This window comes from Mauremys reevesii, linkage group 9 (assembly GCF_016161935.1).
Source record: "Mauremys reevesii isolate NIE-2019 linkage group 9, ASM1616193v1, whole genome shotgun sequence".
NCBI classification, from domain to species: Eukaryota; Metazoa; Chordata; order Testudines; family Geoemydidae; genus Mauremys; species Mauremys reevesii.
Window position 1 is genome coordinate 5301559 of NC_052631.1, and position 17287 is coordinate 5318845.

Genomic DNA, 17287 nt, shown 5'->3' on the forward strand with positions numbered 1-17287 from the left:
GAAAAGAAGAACAGTTAAAACAAGCACAAACACTGCAACACGATCAAATGGATCAGCAACAACAGGGTTAATCAAAAAAATTAGATGGGAAATCCGCAATTCAAAGGACACACTAGTTCCCCTCAAATTCCTCTTCCCCTGCAGCCTGGAGCATCCCTTCCTAGTTCTGTTTGTTATCTGGAGTCACAGTTGCCTGGAAACTCACAACTTGGTATTTCTTCACCCAGACACTCAGTCTGTTTTAATGCAGGCCTCTTGCATCTAAACATCTCGTTAGAGTGACTGTTTCTGGCAGGGCCGGCTCTACATATTCGGCCGCCCCCCAAGTCATGCGAGGAGACGCCCCCCCGGGAGCAGCGGGACCTCCGCCTGGCTTGACTGGTGAGGTCCGCGCCGCGCGTCGGCTCGGCTGGACCTCCCGCAGCTGCGGGGGCGGGCTGGGCTCCGTCCGCGCTGCTGAGCTGCTGCCTGGGCATGCCTGGAGGGAGGTCCGGACGGGACGGGGCGACGGACCTGCCGCCTGCCCAGGCGCCAGCCCAGCGAGCGAGCCGGGCGCGAACATGCCAGCGGCGCGCAGGGCAGGTCGCGGCTCCCGGGCTCGGTGGACCTCCCCAGCTCCCATGACCTCAGCGGGTCGGGCCCGTGCGCCCCCCGCCGCCCTGCCTGACTGCCCCCCCGCGCCGCGCCTGGCAGGGCCGGCTCTACATATTCGGCCCCCCAGCAGTCATGCGCGGAGGAGCCGCCCGCCCCGGGCGGGACCTCGCGCTGCTTGACTGGTGAGGGTCTCAGTCACGCGGCTCGGCTGGACCTCCGCTGGCGGACGGGTTGGTTGGCCGGCGCTGGGGGTGAGGCTGCTGTAGTCATGCCTGCGGGAGGACGGGGGGAGGGGGCGGCGGACCCGCGCGGGCATGCCTGCGCGGGCATGCCGAGCAGCGTCGACCAGCGCGACGTCTGCCAGCCGCCTGCAGCAGGGTCGCCGTCGGCAGGGCCAGTCGGACCTCCCACAGGCATGACTGCGGCGGTCAGCCGCGACCGCGCCCGCCCTGCCCCCAACTGCCTGCCCCCGCCCCGCGCGTGCGTGGGCGGCTGCTGGTCTGGAGGGGTTTCTGTAGATCACACATGTCTAGCCCATTTGGGAATGATATGGAGGGAAATGCCAAACTTTCAGCCCCCAGGGATGCAGTTCACATGCTGTTACCCACAGCCGTGGTGACGGTGACCACAGATCTCTGGGCCAGGCAACATGGGGCGCTGTATGCCAAGAGGGAAGGTGCTCTGTACACTGGATACCGTTACGACTATGCAGCATCCTCCAATTGGAGGATCTCAAAGCCACACCTCAACCACTCCCCTGCAAAATAGGGAAGTTTCTTGTTTTTACTGGTAGGGAAACTGAGGCATAGAAGTGGGACACAACTTGCCCACGGTCATGCAGGAAATCAGTGGCAGTGTTGAAAGTAGGACCCGGGAGTCCTGACTTGGTGCCCTCCTCTAACCACCAGCCAAGCAGCCTCCCCATCCCGAAGGTGACAAAGCACATCCCAATGCGTTTCAGAGGGGAATACAGCCCATTTCTGTATAGCAGAGATGGAGACGGCAAATGGGTGCACTGCAGGTTATGGGAAAACGCAGCTTCTTCCTGAAACTGAACCAATTGGCTGTGTTATTCTTCAACGCTGATCTCTTGTGCCAAGGAAACTCCTCTGCACACACACAGGATAACCACCATATGAGAAACTAACCGGAGGAGGAGAACAGCTAACACAAAATGTATTGGCCCTCAGCAGCTGTTCCGGAGACCCTGCTGCTGCCTTTATAAAGCCAGATCCCGCTCCTTGGCTGTTCATACAGTAAAGTCTAATCCAGTAATAATAAAAAACATTCTAGTGAAGAAGATGATAAAATTACCCACCATGCATCTCTCAACGTGCAGGGTACCTGCCTTTATGAGCTCCATCAGGCGGGGAACCAGCTCCCCCTTCTTAGTGGCATTCAGGTCATTTAAGGAGTAGAGGTGGAGATCCTCCGTCAAATGACCTGGCACTGTGTCGAAGGAATCCAGGAGCCTGCAGGGATGGAGACACCAGAGCTCAGCGCCAAACATCAGCGGGTGAGTGCTCTAGAGAGTGAACTACAGCGACCTCGCCGGGCCAATTACACTGTGCGACCTGCTGCTCTACTCCCCACCCGCACATGGGCACTGCCACCTCTCTAGTGTCCATTCCCGCCACGCAGGGCCCTAGGAAACCCAGCCATAGCGCCTGCCTCCCAGTTCATCCCTGCACCCTGTCCTAGCTTAGCAGATTCTGTCCCAGCCGACACCTGCACGTCCCACTCAGCTGCAGGGTCCCCATTAGGGTGCTCGGGCAGCTCCAATCCCTGCCAAAGCAGCTGTCCTTTCCCCTCCACAGGGGCCGGGCGAGCCCAAGTCTAGAGAGCAGCCAGTGAGGGCCGCACCCAGACGGCAGAGCCTGCTACGACCGAGGCACGTGTCTCTGCTGACTCTGAGCCGTTTGAGGACCTCCCAGGGCCTGGTGGGTTTTAGTGGTTAGTAGGAAACCGTGGGCCAGTTACTGGGTCTGCTCTCCTTGTGCCAAGCGAGGGGCATCTCATCGCTCAAGTGACCCCTCACGGCCACTGAGCCCGACTCAGTCCATGGCAGCAAGGAAGTGGGGGATCCCAAAGGGACACAGAGGAAGCACAAAGGGAGACCTAGTCCCGCTTCACAGGGTAGGTCTCAAACACCCGTCTTTCTCCAGCAAACGGCAGCAGAAGCTAGTCACACCCCCAACCGCTGGGCCCGTCTGTGCTTGGCCTGCTCTCAGAGTGCTACATGCACTGGAGCTTGGCCTGCCACAGCGCAGAGTGTGGGAGAGACTGGGGTGAGGCAGGGGGGACTGGTCTCCGATCCCGGGAACATTTTGCCACGATCCTTGAAAGCCCCCACCCTGCAGAGGTCTGGGCAGCAGCTAACATGCCCAGCTGCCGAGTGACAGTTGGCCAGGAGAGAGAAACTGATGCAAGTTAAATTCTAACTGGAGCCTGGTACTCACTCTTTAGCTAGTCGGCAGGTCTTAAACATGTTCTTCAAGTGAAACAGCTGGATTCTCAACAGCTGGGGAAAACAAACAGAGTATAAAGTTGTCATTAAACAAATAGAATTGCAGGCCTCAACCAAACCCATTCTAGTCTGTTTCAACTCATGCTCTTGTGAAGCTGTTCTGCTGCCAAACCAGCTTTGGGTTTCTTGGCACTGAAGCAGTTAAAGGGCTAGGATAAAACCAGGAGGGCTAGCAATCCTCATGCTTCAAGGCAAAAACTGAAGACCGGCTGGAGGTCAGGAAGAAATTCCTCTCCACCAGATACTATTGCACAGTGAACAAGACGTGCAATGGAAACATGCATTAGGGGGTTTTAAGCCTCCCTCAAACATCTGCCCATCAGCCATCCTCTGACAGGAGAAGTCTAGAGAAATCCTGATTGGGCCCCAATGTAACAGTCTCTTCCCTCCTCGGTTCAGATCTTCTGGAACATCTGATTCCATATGTCACCTACCAGGCCCCTTAAAGGGACATTACAAGGAATGACAAACAGGCAGGTTTCGCCAACAGAAAGGTTGCCTGGAGCTGGACACTTGCAGAGGTTACTCTAAGCAGATGTGAGAGGGGCAGCATTTCCAGTGGGTAGAGCCCAGGACTGGGTGTCAGGACTAATGGCTTCTATTCCCAGCTCTGCCACCAACACGCTGGGTGACCGTGAGCAAGTCACTCAAGCTCTCCGTGCCTCGGTTTCCCCAGCTGTAAAATGGAGCTGATACCTACCCACCTTTGTAATATGCTCTGAAATCTATGGACAAGAGGCCCCACATAGAAGGGTAAGTAGCAGCAGCAGCTAGGTATTCTGGCCCACTAACGAAAGAAGAGCAGGAGATGGCGCGCCCCCCACAAGGCACCGATGCCCCCACCCTGAGAAACTCTACCCCGTGGGTCTTACTCCCTGCTCCATGGGTCACTGATGGGAGCGACACCTGCCTCTCGGGAGAAGGCTGAACCCTTCGGTGTCTTTGGGAAAGCACAGGCCATGGCCTTACCCTGACTTGATTCAGCGCCTTCACCTTCCGGTAGAGAGCGGCGTTGAGGTCCTGCACACTGAAGAGCGGGTCGCTCCAGATCTTGCTCAGCAGGTCCCTGGAGAAGTTGCTGACGTAGTACTTGCTGAAGTCCCACTTACGCAGGATGCGGCTGGGAATGACCATCTGGGTGTTCTCGTGGCAGCACTGGCAGAAGTACTTGCCCAGGTACTCGCAGTACCGCAGCCGTTTGATGTAATCTGGCAGGCCGGAGAGGGAGTTTAACTTCTGCCCAGCTAAGGACCATGTTAGCACTTCCCCAGGAGCCAGAGGTCTGTGGTTAATCAGCAGCAAGGGGAGCAGATTGCGAATGCCTGCCACGGGTGGGTGATGTAGTCTGCAGACGCGATGGGTATGTCTACACTGCAATGGATCTGCCTATGGATTACATGCAACCATCCCTGGCTCTGCACTTACGGAGCAGGGGGTTGGACTAGATGATCTCCTGAGGTCCCTTCCCACCCTGATATTCTATGATTCTATGAAACGTACAAGCAATTGCTTCAGAGGCCTCTACTGGCAACACACAGCAGGTGAATGCTGTATCAAGGCAGCTGTCTGTATGAGGCCCCTTCAGCCTGATCGCCTGTGGGATGCACCAGCTTCCCTGTGCTGAGAACCCGCACCATCCCCCAGATCATTGGCATCCTCCCCCCGCAACACACACATTTGACTCCTCGCCTCTATTGCCCCTTCCTGGCTCATGTGCATGCAGCACCTCCCACCCTCGGAGAGGCCGAGTTTCCTGTCACGCTCAGAGTTCCAGCACTCACCGGGGTCTGTCCGGATGCCGCAGCCTGCGCAGCGGTAATTCTGCTTGGCTACAGCCACCTTCCTCCTGCCCAGAGAGAAGAGGGGGGTTAGAGCTGGAGGGGCTGCTCTGTCCTGGCTCAGCAGGGCTGAGGGCAGCCGGGCAGAGAGCACTAGGCCTTCCCCTCTCACCCAACAGCTGAGTGCCAAGTGGATCCACTGAGACCGTAAGCTTGGAGCGTCAGCTCTTTGGGGCAGGGGCTGTCTTCGCTCGGTGTCTGTACAGCACCTAGCACCACAGGGTCCTGGCCCATGACTGGGTCTCCTACAGGCTACAATAATGCATATGAATAATGAGCCAGGTGGCTGGATCTGCCTTAAAGCCACCCCGTGGTTTCAGCAGGATATGGTGAATGCTGCAACAGCCTGCGCCAAGCGACTGGCCAGGGGGGTGGACACAGCTGGGGGGGGGAGGGGGGCACGGGTGGGCTGCACCAACTGCAACTGCCTTCACCTGCTTGTGCCCTGTGGATCCCGATGCTCCCCGCACGCCCCTCAGCTGATGATCGAGGTGTCGGCAGCCAGGCGCTCAACACCAGCCAAGAGCACAAGGCAGGTGCCAGGCAAAGGAACAGCAGCTGGCACCAGGGTGCAGGCACCAGCGACAGTGCCAGGGAGTAGCGACACCTCCCTTGCAAGGCACAACAACAACGGACAACAGCTCAGCAGGGCAGGTGGGCCGCCCTCATGTCCCCGCTATGACACAGGCAGGGGATCTATTGTACATGCAGCCATTAACGTGTCCTTTCGGTGCCATGTACCCAGAACACCACCAGAGGGGGGCTGGACACACAGGGCCCTGTAACAGCAGCACTTGGGACTGTTTTGCACTGTCGGTGTGTTTTTGGAGGTCCTACAATAATGCTGTCACACAGCACTGAGTACACAGTGACAAAGGCGGAAGGGCAGGTCTCATTTAACACACACACAGCCAGGCTTGGAAGCCTAGTGGTTAGTGTCGCACCAAGCAGGGCTCAATTCCCAGTCCAGGTCTGAAACAACAGGGGCTTGGAGGGGGGCAGATGTCATCTGACGGCAGGAGCAGCAGCCCATCCAGATGGCTGAAGTGGAGCTACTGGGCTGTGAATGGAGTGAATTGCCTGGGCCTACCCAGCTGGAAGGATGCAGAATTGGGGGGAAGAGCAGAAGCAGAGAGGGAGATCGGAGGGGCATGGAGAGCCTCTGTGGGACCAGAGGGGGTGAGAGCAGCCCCCAGCACAGCCCAGGCAGCTCCTTACGTTGGGGCTGGGTGAATGTTGAAGATGATCTGCGGCCGGGGCGGGGCCCACTCCAGGTTCCCGCGGACCCGGATTCGGAGCTTGTAGATGTCGGCGTGCTCTCCGTCGTCGGGCGAGATGGGCAGAGAGTCCGGAATTGGCAGGAGCTGCGAGAGGCAGGTGAGAGAGTCAGACACTGAACTTTACTGCAGAGGCGGACGCCAGTCTGCCCTGCTGGGAACTCCAGCGCCATCCCAGGGGAAACGGCCTGCGTGCTCGTCCCTGTCCCCCCGGAGCGGCCTGTCTCCCAGGGGAGCTGGAGAACAATCCCCATCCAATCCGAGTGCCCTGCTGTACTATCACGGCACAGGCAGTAGTGTGCTTGCTCCCCCTGCATGCCCGAAGGCCTGGCACCCCATCTTCGGAAGTGCCTAGAGCCTCTGAGGGGGCGGCAGGGGTGCAGTGCTGCCCACTCAGCCTGATGTTTTCACCCTCCCCTCCCTACTCTCCTCCACATCCCCCCAAGTTTCTGGGTATCCCTCTGCTGCAAGGTTGTCCCCAGACCATTACGGGGCACTGCTCCAGCCTCTCTGTGAGCAGGGCACGTTTTATGGGCTCTCGCCGAAGTGAGCAGCAGGGGCTGGGGGTTCACTGGGGCACAGGCTGTATTCCAGAAGAATGAAGGTCTGCACTTGTCCCAAAGAGAAGGGCACCCCAGAGGGGAGGCATCAGCCACTCCAGGGAGTACCAGGGGCGTCAGAACTCCAGGATAAGGATCACACCTGGGTTTGTAAGGACCAAGCAGGGACTGACCGCTGAGCTCTATGCTCTGGGACTCGAGGCCCAGCACCGACTTTGCCACTCTCAGGCTGTCGCAGCCTTTGCTGAGTGCAGCAGACGGGAGCAGACCGGCTCCTCGACCCCCACCAGCAGTCTGGGTGACCCCAGCGACAAGCTCAGAGCGCAGTAGCTGAAACTACCTCTGCCCCGTGACTGATTGATTAGACGGACACCGAGGCGGCTCTTTAGCTGCACCCCCAAGGGGACTTGCGTGGGAACTAGAGAGCAGAACCACACCAGCCAGAGGACAGGAGCGCCGCAGCACAAGGACAACAGAACATGCCTCTCAAACCACCCGGCGTTAGAGAAAACCAAGCAGGTGACAGTAAACCTCAGGGATCCCCTCCAGGCTCAGGCGGACAAGGCTGTGTTGGGGCCATTCTTTATTTTAAACAGTAGTTGGAAAGTCACACCCACAATGCACTGCTGCCCAGCAGGACCCCTGCTCAGCTTGGGGGTGGCAAGGCAGTGATCCCTGACAAGCGGGTTATTCTGTGTACGCCTGTAGGGCACAAAGAATAAAGCCCGAGGTTCAGCCACACCAGCTCCGTGGGGCAGCGCTAGTGCACAGACCTGCCTGTTAGTTACACCATGCGCGGTGCCGTGGCATCCTTCAAAAACGCCCCTGAACCCCTCTGCTCCCGTCACACTGACCCCACCGACACTGATCAACACCAGTACCCCAAAACGGAGCAGGGTGGCAGCGGCTACCTCAGGAGAGGCCTAGGCACTAGAATAGTGACAGCCTGTGACTCAGGATTGAGGGGCCTGGGCAGAGCTGGGTATGGGGAGCCCAGATCGGAGCAGCTGTGGGTCAGGACTATGGGGCTATATGGGAAAGCCTTGCACAGCACCTGCCCATGCTCTACTGGCACTAGCTGCCTCTTCCGTTAGCATGGAGATCGCTCGCTTCCCAACACGCCAGGGAGCAGACTTCTAGCCGGTCACAGCTGAGGGTTCAAAGAGCGACAACAAACTCCATGTTCAGCTGAGTTTCTCACACCCCACGCCAAGCCACGCGTCACCCCACCGTGGGGCAGCCACAGCCATGCCGCCCGCTGCTCCATGCCCCATGGGGGTGTTTAGTCCGAGTGGTTAGTACACGCCATGATGCGTGCCCCATGCACGCACCCCTCGGGCACGCTCTCCACTCCCAACGTACCCGCCGGAGCTTTTTGGAGAGCTGCCTTTTCTTATACCACTGGGGCCGCTTAAAGAGCTTTCTGAGAGACCGTCTCAGGCCCTGAAAACCAACAGCAAATGACCCGTCAAGGCACTGCGTAGCCGACACCCCCGGGCTGCTGGTAAAGGCCGAGGGCCGCTGCACTTGACTCTGTGCTGCTTCAGGGTGCTGATCCTTGGGCACTGCCTAGTAAGATCCACCATCCCCGTCCTCCTGCTCTCCCTATTCATATACAAGGACAAGAGGAACCAGAAGAGTGCAAGGCACCCGCCTGGCAGCGCTGCAGCCAACTGTGTGGAAGGGACACAGCTCTGGGATCAGTGCCTTCCCTCCTCTTCTACAGCCACGGGGAGGTGGAGACAGGCTGCAGCCCTGCATTCAGGACTGGCAGAAAGCACCAGATAAGGATTCCCTCGCTGGTGTGGGCAGTGGGGTCTCTGCCCTCTAGATTTAAACAAATCCCCTTGATTTCGCATCCAGCTTCTGTCCTCGTGCACCCAAACAGCGCCCTCTATGCATCAGTGCGACTGCCCCAGCGAGGCCCCTCCCCACACGCCTACCTTCTGGGGGGCATCCTGCTCTGGGACGAGCCAGTCCAGTTCAGAAGCGGCTGGGAGCTGCATCCCTTCAAACTGCTTCAGCAGGCCCATGGCCACGGCCTCCGCTGAGTTCGAATGGAGGAAGGAGTGGGATCTGCACAGCAAGAGAGGACGATCAGCACCCCAACAGATGGGGCGTAGTCCCTCTCCCCCAGCCGGGGTGCAAAGGAGATCAAAGTCTGGGTCTCCTGACTGCTGACCCTCCCAGCCCCATTTGTGAGAGTCGGCACTGACAATGATGACTCATCTTAGAACATATTGTCTCAAGACAGACCCACAAACGACATACAGGAATCACTGCTCCCACGTGGCTACCTCTGGGGTGGGGCGTACCCAGGGCACAGCAATTTGGGACGGGGCATCACAGAGCCTGCAGGGGGATTGGGAGGCAGAATGGAACAAGCAAAGCTGGAATCCGGACAAGACACAGGAGACCACACAGTATAAAGTGACGTGATCTTTGCCAGCAGGGCCTAGTTTTACACAGGGGCCCCGCCCCCAGCCCTCTGGAAAGCTGCCAGCGATTAACAGACCAATGATATTTCCAAGGGGCTGTGATGACCCGTCCTACGCCTCAGCTGGGAAGAGTAATGAGGAGGCAGATGGCTGAGTCTCCTAGGGAGGAAGAACGCCTTCACCCACTCAACAGCGCCTCCTCTGGCCAGTTAAGGAGTAGCACTGATGAGGAGTCCTGTCCAGCTTCTAGTTGTAAGGAAGGTGATTGCAACACAGGACTTCAAGTAAGACTACAGGAATGGGGTGGTGGGAGATTGGGGTGAACCCCAGGTCTGACTGGGAGCCTGGTGGGAGCAGGTGGGGAATGTATGTGTCCCCATCACCTTGGGTTGTCTTTCCTAATTCACTGGGGTTCCTGTTCCCTGCCCCTTCTCCTTCCGCTGACAGTTAGTTTATTAGAGGAGGCAGTGGCAGAAGAGACCTATTCATGTGGAATCTAATCCATGGATCGGTCCCTCATGCAGGGAATTCCCAAGCCCCTCAGCGTTCAACTTAAGTTTCCATTTGCCCAGCCCCCCCCCCCCCCCCGAGGGCTGTCCCCAAAACTGAGCCTACTGCGGCCAGGCGAGGATCAAAGACTCGCGCTCTGGCGGTGGGGGGGACGTACATGGATTCCGAGGAGAGGAAAGACTTCTTGCTAGACGCTGCAACCCGCTTGATGTCCGCATCTGCATCAAGAAGAGAGAGGGCGGAGCAGAGAGTTACTCCTATTTTAAACAAAGCCTAAGCAAATTTGCATTAAAACCCATCACACTGTTGTAAAAAGCACGTGAGCTCCAGCACCTATTTCTACCAGTGACAATGAAGCAGCAGCCAGCAAGTCTGGGATGTGAACTAGTCAGTCACCTGGTCAATCTCAGGGGAGAGAGAAGAACCTGTGGCTATGAGATGAAACTACGGTGGGGTTAGGGTGGAAAGGTTACGGTCTGTACAGGGCACACACTAGCTACCAGCGGTTATGCAGCTTAGAGAAATCCACACGCACACAAACTTGGGGCTGGGAGGGCAGGACACGGGGGTTAGTTAAGAAGTTTAGTAGCTTATTAGGTTTTATGCACAGCATTAACCCTGCAAGGGACTGGCGATGGGACACAGGCCCTTCACCGCTACCATTCTGGTTCCAAACCAGCCCAGCTCATACGCCGATGGCTTGTCAGCAGCCCACGTGGCATGAGCTGGAGGCCTGAGTTCATCTCCCAGTGGCCACAGGTCAATGTCACAAAAACCACACGGCAAGTGGCAGTGGTCAGCAGCCTCGCTGGCCACCCAGGATCAAACGGGCCACAAAGAAGGATCACTTTCCGCTCTACAGGGGAGGAACTTAAATCCAGGGGTAGCACCACACTGCCTCCTTCCAGATCTCGAACAAATACTGAACACGGACCTTAGCTGGGCTACACCGCAGCTAACCCTTGGCCAGGAGAACAGTTGACCATTTCTTCCTACTTTTTGCTCTCTGACCATACGCCAGTCCTGATCTATGGCAGCATTTCACTGCTCATCCCCGGACCTTCTCTGGGGAGGGACTTTGTCAAAGACTAGCTGAGAGCCCATAATAATTATGCCCACGGGTTCCCTTTTAGTCAAGGTTCTGTTCACGTGCCCAAAGAATTCTAGGAGCTGGTTCTGCTGCCGCCATACAGCGGTGTTTAAACGTGGTGAAACGTGGTTACTAGACGCTGGCAGCGGACACAGCCGCTCAGCAATTCAGTCTCCTCGCTTTCACAGCTTGGGGGAGGGGGTTTTTACACTGTACTGGGAAGTGACGGCAGCAGAACTCCGCCGGGGTTTGCACAGCACTCCAGCCCCAAGAAGGGCGGTGGTGAAACATCTGGATACGGAGGATCATATTCAGCCCTGAGGTAAGTGGGTACGATTCCCACCAGTCCTGAGAATAATCCTGCTCACCTCCAGGCTGGATTTGGTCCCATTATCCCTGGAAACCCGAGTCAACCTTAAAAACACTTAACTCCTGCATCTCCTGTCTGTACCGTCCTGCCAAGCCCATGAGCAGCGTGAGGCAGGGCTTGGCTAGGGAGGCTTAGACTGCCCTGTGGGTGGAAACTTGGGTTTTAACACCAAGGAATTTACAGAAAAGGGGAGAAAATAGCATAGATCAAGGCAGGAAAGAGCCAACCCTCAAAATCCATAGGGACCCCCTTAAGGAGGGTAAGGGGAGACCTAGAGAGGCAGCTGGGTCTGGTTAATGGGAGCGTAGTTGTTGGTTCAGCTCTCAACTCCTCTCCCCCAAGTAGGCCAGGCACTGAAATACTCAGTTGCTTGCTGATTGCTGCAGGACTCTTGTCCGTTTCAGTCCCAGCTCCGAAGGAGGGAGCCGCACGGCACAGCAGAGGGGCAGCACACAGTGGCAGGGAAACCCAGAATGCTCAGCACTGGGATCTTTTCAGCAGGGAAGGTGGGATTCTCCTTGGGAAGGGAAGGGAAGGGGCGTGGGGCTTTCCAAAGGATCAGGACAGCTGTTTGTATAGCCAGAGGGTACGACAACAAAGGCCCTGCTCTCACATACTCACAACCTAAGAAACAGGGGCGCATCTCAAGATGTGGTAAACGCTGGGCTCAATCTTAAGCGTCTCCTTCAAGTGTCTTTCTAGACTTGAGTCAACAGGGAGTCCAGGATAGAGGATGAGCCATAAGGGGGAGTCAGACCCAACCCTTTAGCAGCAGGCAGTTACCAGTCAGATACCTGTTGCTAGCAGATGATGCACTCAGGACTAGGAAACCCATGTTATCTACAACCCGGTAACAACCGAAGCTTTGTAGCTACACAGAGAGAGAGGGGAAGTGGCCTCCCCAGCCAGCAGAATTGCTGCCTGAATGGGAGAGGAAACCAGCCTCTTTCGGTCCTTATGGAATGGCTCAGAGATCCCAGGCTAAGACAGACCCAAGCAAACAGGGGGTGCACACTGTGCAAGCATTGTAGGGCGAGCAACCTACGGCAGGGCCAGCACACGCAGCCAGGGTGAGCAGTGTTCAGCAGAAGCAGCAAAGAGTCCTGTGGCACCTTATAGACTAACAGACGTTTGGGAGCATGAGCTTTCGTGGGTGAATACCCACTTCGTTGGATGCAACAGGAGGCAGGCATCTCACGGGAGGATTCAAATCTGAACCCCACCTCCCCAGCAGGCTGAGGTGCCAGAACTAGGAACCCCTCTGCCCCCTCTCCCCACTCCAAATATGGCATCTTCCAACCTAGGTGTTTCCAATTCAAGTGACATGCTTTGGGCACAGCCACCCAAAATGCCTCTTTTTTGAGATGGGGCGCCCACATTTGCACGCACTATTCAAGCTGTGGGCAAACCATGGATTTATATAGAGACAATATGAGATTTTCTGTCCTATTATCTATCCCTTTCTTGACGATTCCCAACATTCTGTTTGCTTTTTTGCCGGCCGCTGCACATTGAGTGGATGATTTCAGAGAACTATCCACAATGACTCCAAGATCTCTTTCTTGTGCGGTAACAGCTAATTTAGACCCCATCATTGTATATGTATAGTTGGGATTATGTTTTCCAGTGTGCATTACTTTGCATTTATCAACATTAACTTTCATCTGCCATTTTTCATCACCCAGTTTTGAGAAATCCCTTTGTAGCTCTTTGCAGTCTGCCTGGGACTTAACTATCTTTAGTAATTTTGTATCATCTGCAAATTTTGCCACCTCCCTGTTTACCTCTTTTTCCAGATCATTTATGAATATGTTAAATCGGACTGGGCCCAGTACTGACCCCGGGGGACACCACTATTTACCTCTCTCCATTCTGAAAACTGACCATTTATACCTACCCTTTGTTTCCTATCTTTTAACCAGTTACCAACCCATGAGAGAACCTTCCCTCTTAGCCCATGACTGCTTACTTTGCTTAAGAGCCTTTGGTGAGGGACCTTGTCAAAGACTTTCTGAAAATCTAAATACACTATATCCACTGGATCTCCCTTGTCCACATGCTTGTTGACCCCTTCAAAGAATTCTAGTAGATTGGTGAGGCATGATTTCCATTTACAAAAACCACATTGACTCTTCCCCAACAAACCATGTTCATCTGCATCTGACAATTTTGTTCTTTACTATAGTTTCAACCAGTTTGCCCAGTACTGAAGTCAGGCTTACCGGCCTGTAAATGCCAGGATCACCTCTGGAGCCTTTTTAAAAAAATTGGCATCACATTAGCTATTCTCCAATCATCTGGTACAGAAGCTGATTTAAATGATAGGTTGCATACCACAGTTCAAGGCTACAGAGGGAGTCAGCCTTTCACTAGTGCTGCATTGGCGGAGAAAAGCTCTCGTGACAGTGCCATCACTTTAAAAGCAAGCTCCCAGCATTCTCTGCCTCTCACAGCGCATGCACAAAGATTCTGGCGCCTTAGCACCTGCATCCCTAGAGAAGCCTTTAACACCTCTGATCAACGGAGCTATTGTCTTGGAATCACAGTGGGCTGGGAGCGGTAGGGAAGCTACATTTTAAAGCACAGCTGGTCTCTCTGCAGTAGAGTGGTCTAGTCTCATCTCTCGGGTTACAGCAGTTATATGGGCAATACTTTACCTTTAATGGCTGCAGCACATTTAAACTGAATCACTGCTCTGCTGTTTGACTTGCCAGGCCAGATGCACCTCTGTTGATGTTCTAGGCACATCACAATGTTCCACTGTAATGTGGCAACACAGAGGCTGGGCAAACAGCCAAGCAATTGAGACCTTCACTATATTTTCCCACCTGTCTGCCATCCACTGCATGTGTTGCCAGCTCCTTTCCCTTTGCCACTCAGACGACATTATTGGTTATTCCCAAAGGCCCCTGCATGAAGCGTGAGCTGAGGAATTCTAGAGAGCAGCTCACAAGGAGCCAGCTACATGCACAGAGCCCTGGGACGGGAAATAGCAAAAGGGTCGTGGCTGGTGGATTAAGCTGGGGGTTTGGTGTCTGCTCTGAAGCCTGCCTGCTGATGCAGCGTGAACTCAGTTTTAGCAGCAGCTTTTGAGCCTCTGCTCTCCCTGTGGTCCCTTGACACGCCCAGGCGACGCACACGGACAAGCGCGCACACGCGCACACACACACACACACGCACGCGGCGCAGTGCACTCTGGGTACTACCTGAAAACAAGGAAGCCATTGACACTGACAGGCCGTTCTTGGACATTTGAATCAGGTTAGATCCATCGTTACCATCTGCATAATACGGTGATGACAAAATATTTTGCTTCAGTGCTCGGCCCGGCCACAGAGAAAGGGTATCAACACAGAGGCAAGAGAGCAGGGCCTGCTGGCGCCCTTTGGGAGACATCCAGGGACAGCATTCAAACACCCTCCTTCGACTGCAATATCAAGTCAAACCTCTGAGCTACAGGGGGCCAAACCGGGGTTATGCTATCAACATCCACGGAGAGAGGATCAGGAAGATTGAGGGTGTCCATCACAGGGGCCTTTGAACCGCCCCCAGTCCAACCACCATTGTCCCGGCTGAAGACTGGAGAGTGCTTGGTTAATGCACCTGTCAAGTCAGCCAGAGGGGGCACTGCTGAGCAACAAGGAGTGTCTATCCTGACCAAAGCAGGAGGGAGGTGAGGGAGAGAGTTCAAGGCCAGGTCTCTTGCAGCACAGGCACCAACTGTGGGTGCTCCAGCCCTGGAGTACCCCTGGAGAGAAATTAGCAGGTGCTGCTCAGCCGCACCCACTAGCAGCCAAGCTCCGCCCCCCAGTGCCTCTGACCTGCTGGCAGCCCCGCTGAACGACTCCTCCCCCTCCCTCCCCGCACCTCCCGCCAGTTGTTTTGTGGGTGTAGGAATCTCCGGGAGGGATGGGGAGGAGCGGGGACGGGGTGCACTCGGGGGAGGAGGTGGGGAAGAGGTGGGACAGGGGCAAAGCAGGGGCAGGGACTTGGGGGAAGGGGTGGAGTGGGGGTGGGGACTGGGGTGGACAAGGAGGGGGGCGAGCACCCCCCAACTAGAGGGGAAGTCGGCGCCTGTCCCCTGCGGGGAGCTAACTCTAGCCCATGGGAGCCAGCCTGACTCTGTGTGAGCAGAAGTACCTTGGAGGCCAGGGTCTGTACACAGCCACTGGCCCTGCTACAGAAAGACGGGGTTTAACAACGGGAGCGGACAGTCCCGAGACTGACTTGTCCAGTCCGTGGCTGGTTCACGTGGGAAGAGCAGGACAGCGCAGGTTGGCATTCAAACCCTTTAGCTCCCCCACCTCAGCCAGACCATTCCCAGCCTGGAGGACTTTACATGGGAAAGGGATCTCTTGTAGGACGCCAGCAACACAGCAAATGAAGGGGCTGTTAAGACTCTAACAGAGCTCCCAGAGGCAAATCATTCAGCCTTTATGTGCGCACAAGCCCAGCTATCCAAAGGGAATCCGTTTACCGCAGTCCAGGGGTGGAACCAGGGGTCCCAGCTCACCTCGCAGTTCAGCGTTACTCTAGAATGGCCATCTCTAAATGCAAAGGGACGTGCTGCTCCCCGGGGGAGCCCCAAATCTCCATCAGGTGCAGCTGCCTCCTCTTACCTCTTATCTCATACTCCTCCACGTCCTCCGCTGAGCCCGAGTCAGACAGCCACATGGAGTCACGGGAGCTGAACTGGGACTCGCTGTCTGTAGCCACGAAGCCTGGAGGGGCAAAACGCAGACGGGCTGAGAGACGTAGCCCCAAGGTCAGCAGAGGTCATTTAAGTGCGACACAGAACTGACAGACGGCCAGGGCAGGTAGCGCTGGGTGACTGGGGTGCCAGCACGGACCCAGAATCGTCCTGCACCCTGAGACCACCATGGTGTGTGCATGATAAATACCCAGACAGACCTAGTGTCAGCAGGCCCTCCACACTAGAGTCACCATCTGTTCAGAGCTAGTGTAAGGTAAATTCCCACAGTGCCCTGGTGCCTGACACAGCATCTCAGGGACAGACAGGAAACGAGCCCCTGCTCCCCCGAGCCTGGCCCCAAAAGCAGCACTCACTGTCGGAGCCCACCTCCTGGTAGGCAGGGAGCACATGTTTGGTGCGGATTTGCTGGCGCCGGATGCGAATCTTCTGCTTGAGTTCCTGGATCTCCTTGTCACTCTCCTCTTCCTCCTCCTCCAGCCGCCGGTTCATCACGTTGCATTTCATCAGCTCGATGGCAGCGATCAGCGATTCAGAGATGCTGAAGTGAGCGTTTTCCTGGGAGGCAGAGACCAAACCATTGCAAGAGAGCCGGGAAGTTGAGGTTCTCCGTAATGCAGTATTACATCCCCTACACCCCGCAGTACAGAACCTGCTACCTGTAGAGGCGGCTATCTGGGATTTCCCACAGTAGAGGAAGACTTCACTAACAGGCGCTGACTCCATGGGTGCTGCGGGGCTGGAGCATCCACAGGGAAAAAATGGTGGGTGCTGAGCACCCACCGGCAGCCCCCCTAACAGATGGTGCGACGCATTTGACTCTAGAGGGTGCTCTGCATTGTGATGGATTTCGGTTACGCCTGCCGAGCATCCTACGCGGCGTGGCCGACTGTACATTACGACGCAGGGCACATTTCATCGTGAGCGTTGACCACAATCGCAGTTTTGCTTTTGCAATGTATCAGGGTGTAAACTCTTACAGCCACAAAGAAGGTGGGGGGCACGATCAGATAAGTTTGAGAACCACTGTGCTAGGAGACCAGCTGGATCCAGACAGGAAGGGGACACCTCACGATGGTCACCTATCAGACCCCACTTCAGAGTTCTCAAGGGATGACACCAGAACTATTTGCTCTGACAACTGGGGCTCGATCCCCATAGCCCATGGGAGTGGTTTGACTGGGGGCAGAGAGAAGCCTGGTGGAGAACAGAGTCCTGGCTGGCTTTGAGAGGACTCTTTCGGGGACAAAGGGAAAATCTAGACCGAGACACACAAAGCTGGAGGGGTGTCTGAAGAAGCTACCTGGGTCGCCATTACAGGATGGTAGGACATTAGGGGTGACAGATGTGTGTCGCTATTTTTAAATCCTTC

At 55.9% G+C, this 17287-nt stretch overlaps 1 protein-coding gene across 5 annotated transcripts in view; it reads right to left on the bottom strand.

The window, feature by feature from the left end:
- The window catches only part of RUBCN (rubicon autophagy regulator), a 52537-nt gene that overhangs the window by 5104 nt on the left and 30146 nt on the right, over positions 1–17287 (bottom strand). For 3 of the 5 annotated variants that reach the window (XM_039487602.1, XM_039487605.1, XM_039487606.1), the window contains exons 10-19: positions 16272–16473; positions 15824–15925; positions 14411–14485; positions 9902–9962; positions 8740–8872; positions 6178–6323; positions 4903–4967; positions 4091–4329; positions 3054–3115; positions 1913–2066 (exon numbers count right to left, since the gene is read on the bottom strand). In XM_039487602.1, coding sequence (XP_039343536.1) covers positions 1913–2066; positions 3054–3115; positions 4091–4329; positions 4903–4967; positions 6178–6323; positions 8740–8872; positions 9902–9962; positions 14411–14485; positions 15824–15925; positions 16272–16473 — 1239 coding nt within the window. The remainder of the gene's footprint in view (positions 1–1912; positions 2067–3053; positions 3116–4090; positions 4330–4902; positions 4968–6177; positions 6324–8739; positions 8873–9901; positions 9963–14410; positions 14486–15823; positions 15926–16271; positions 16474–17287) is intronic. The other 2 variants (XM_039487603.1, XM_039487604.1) reach the window with 2 other exon arrangements.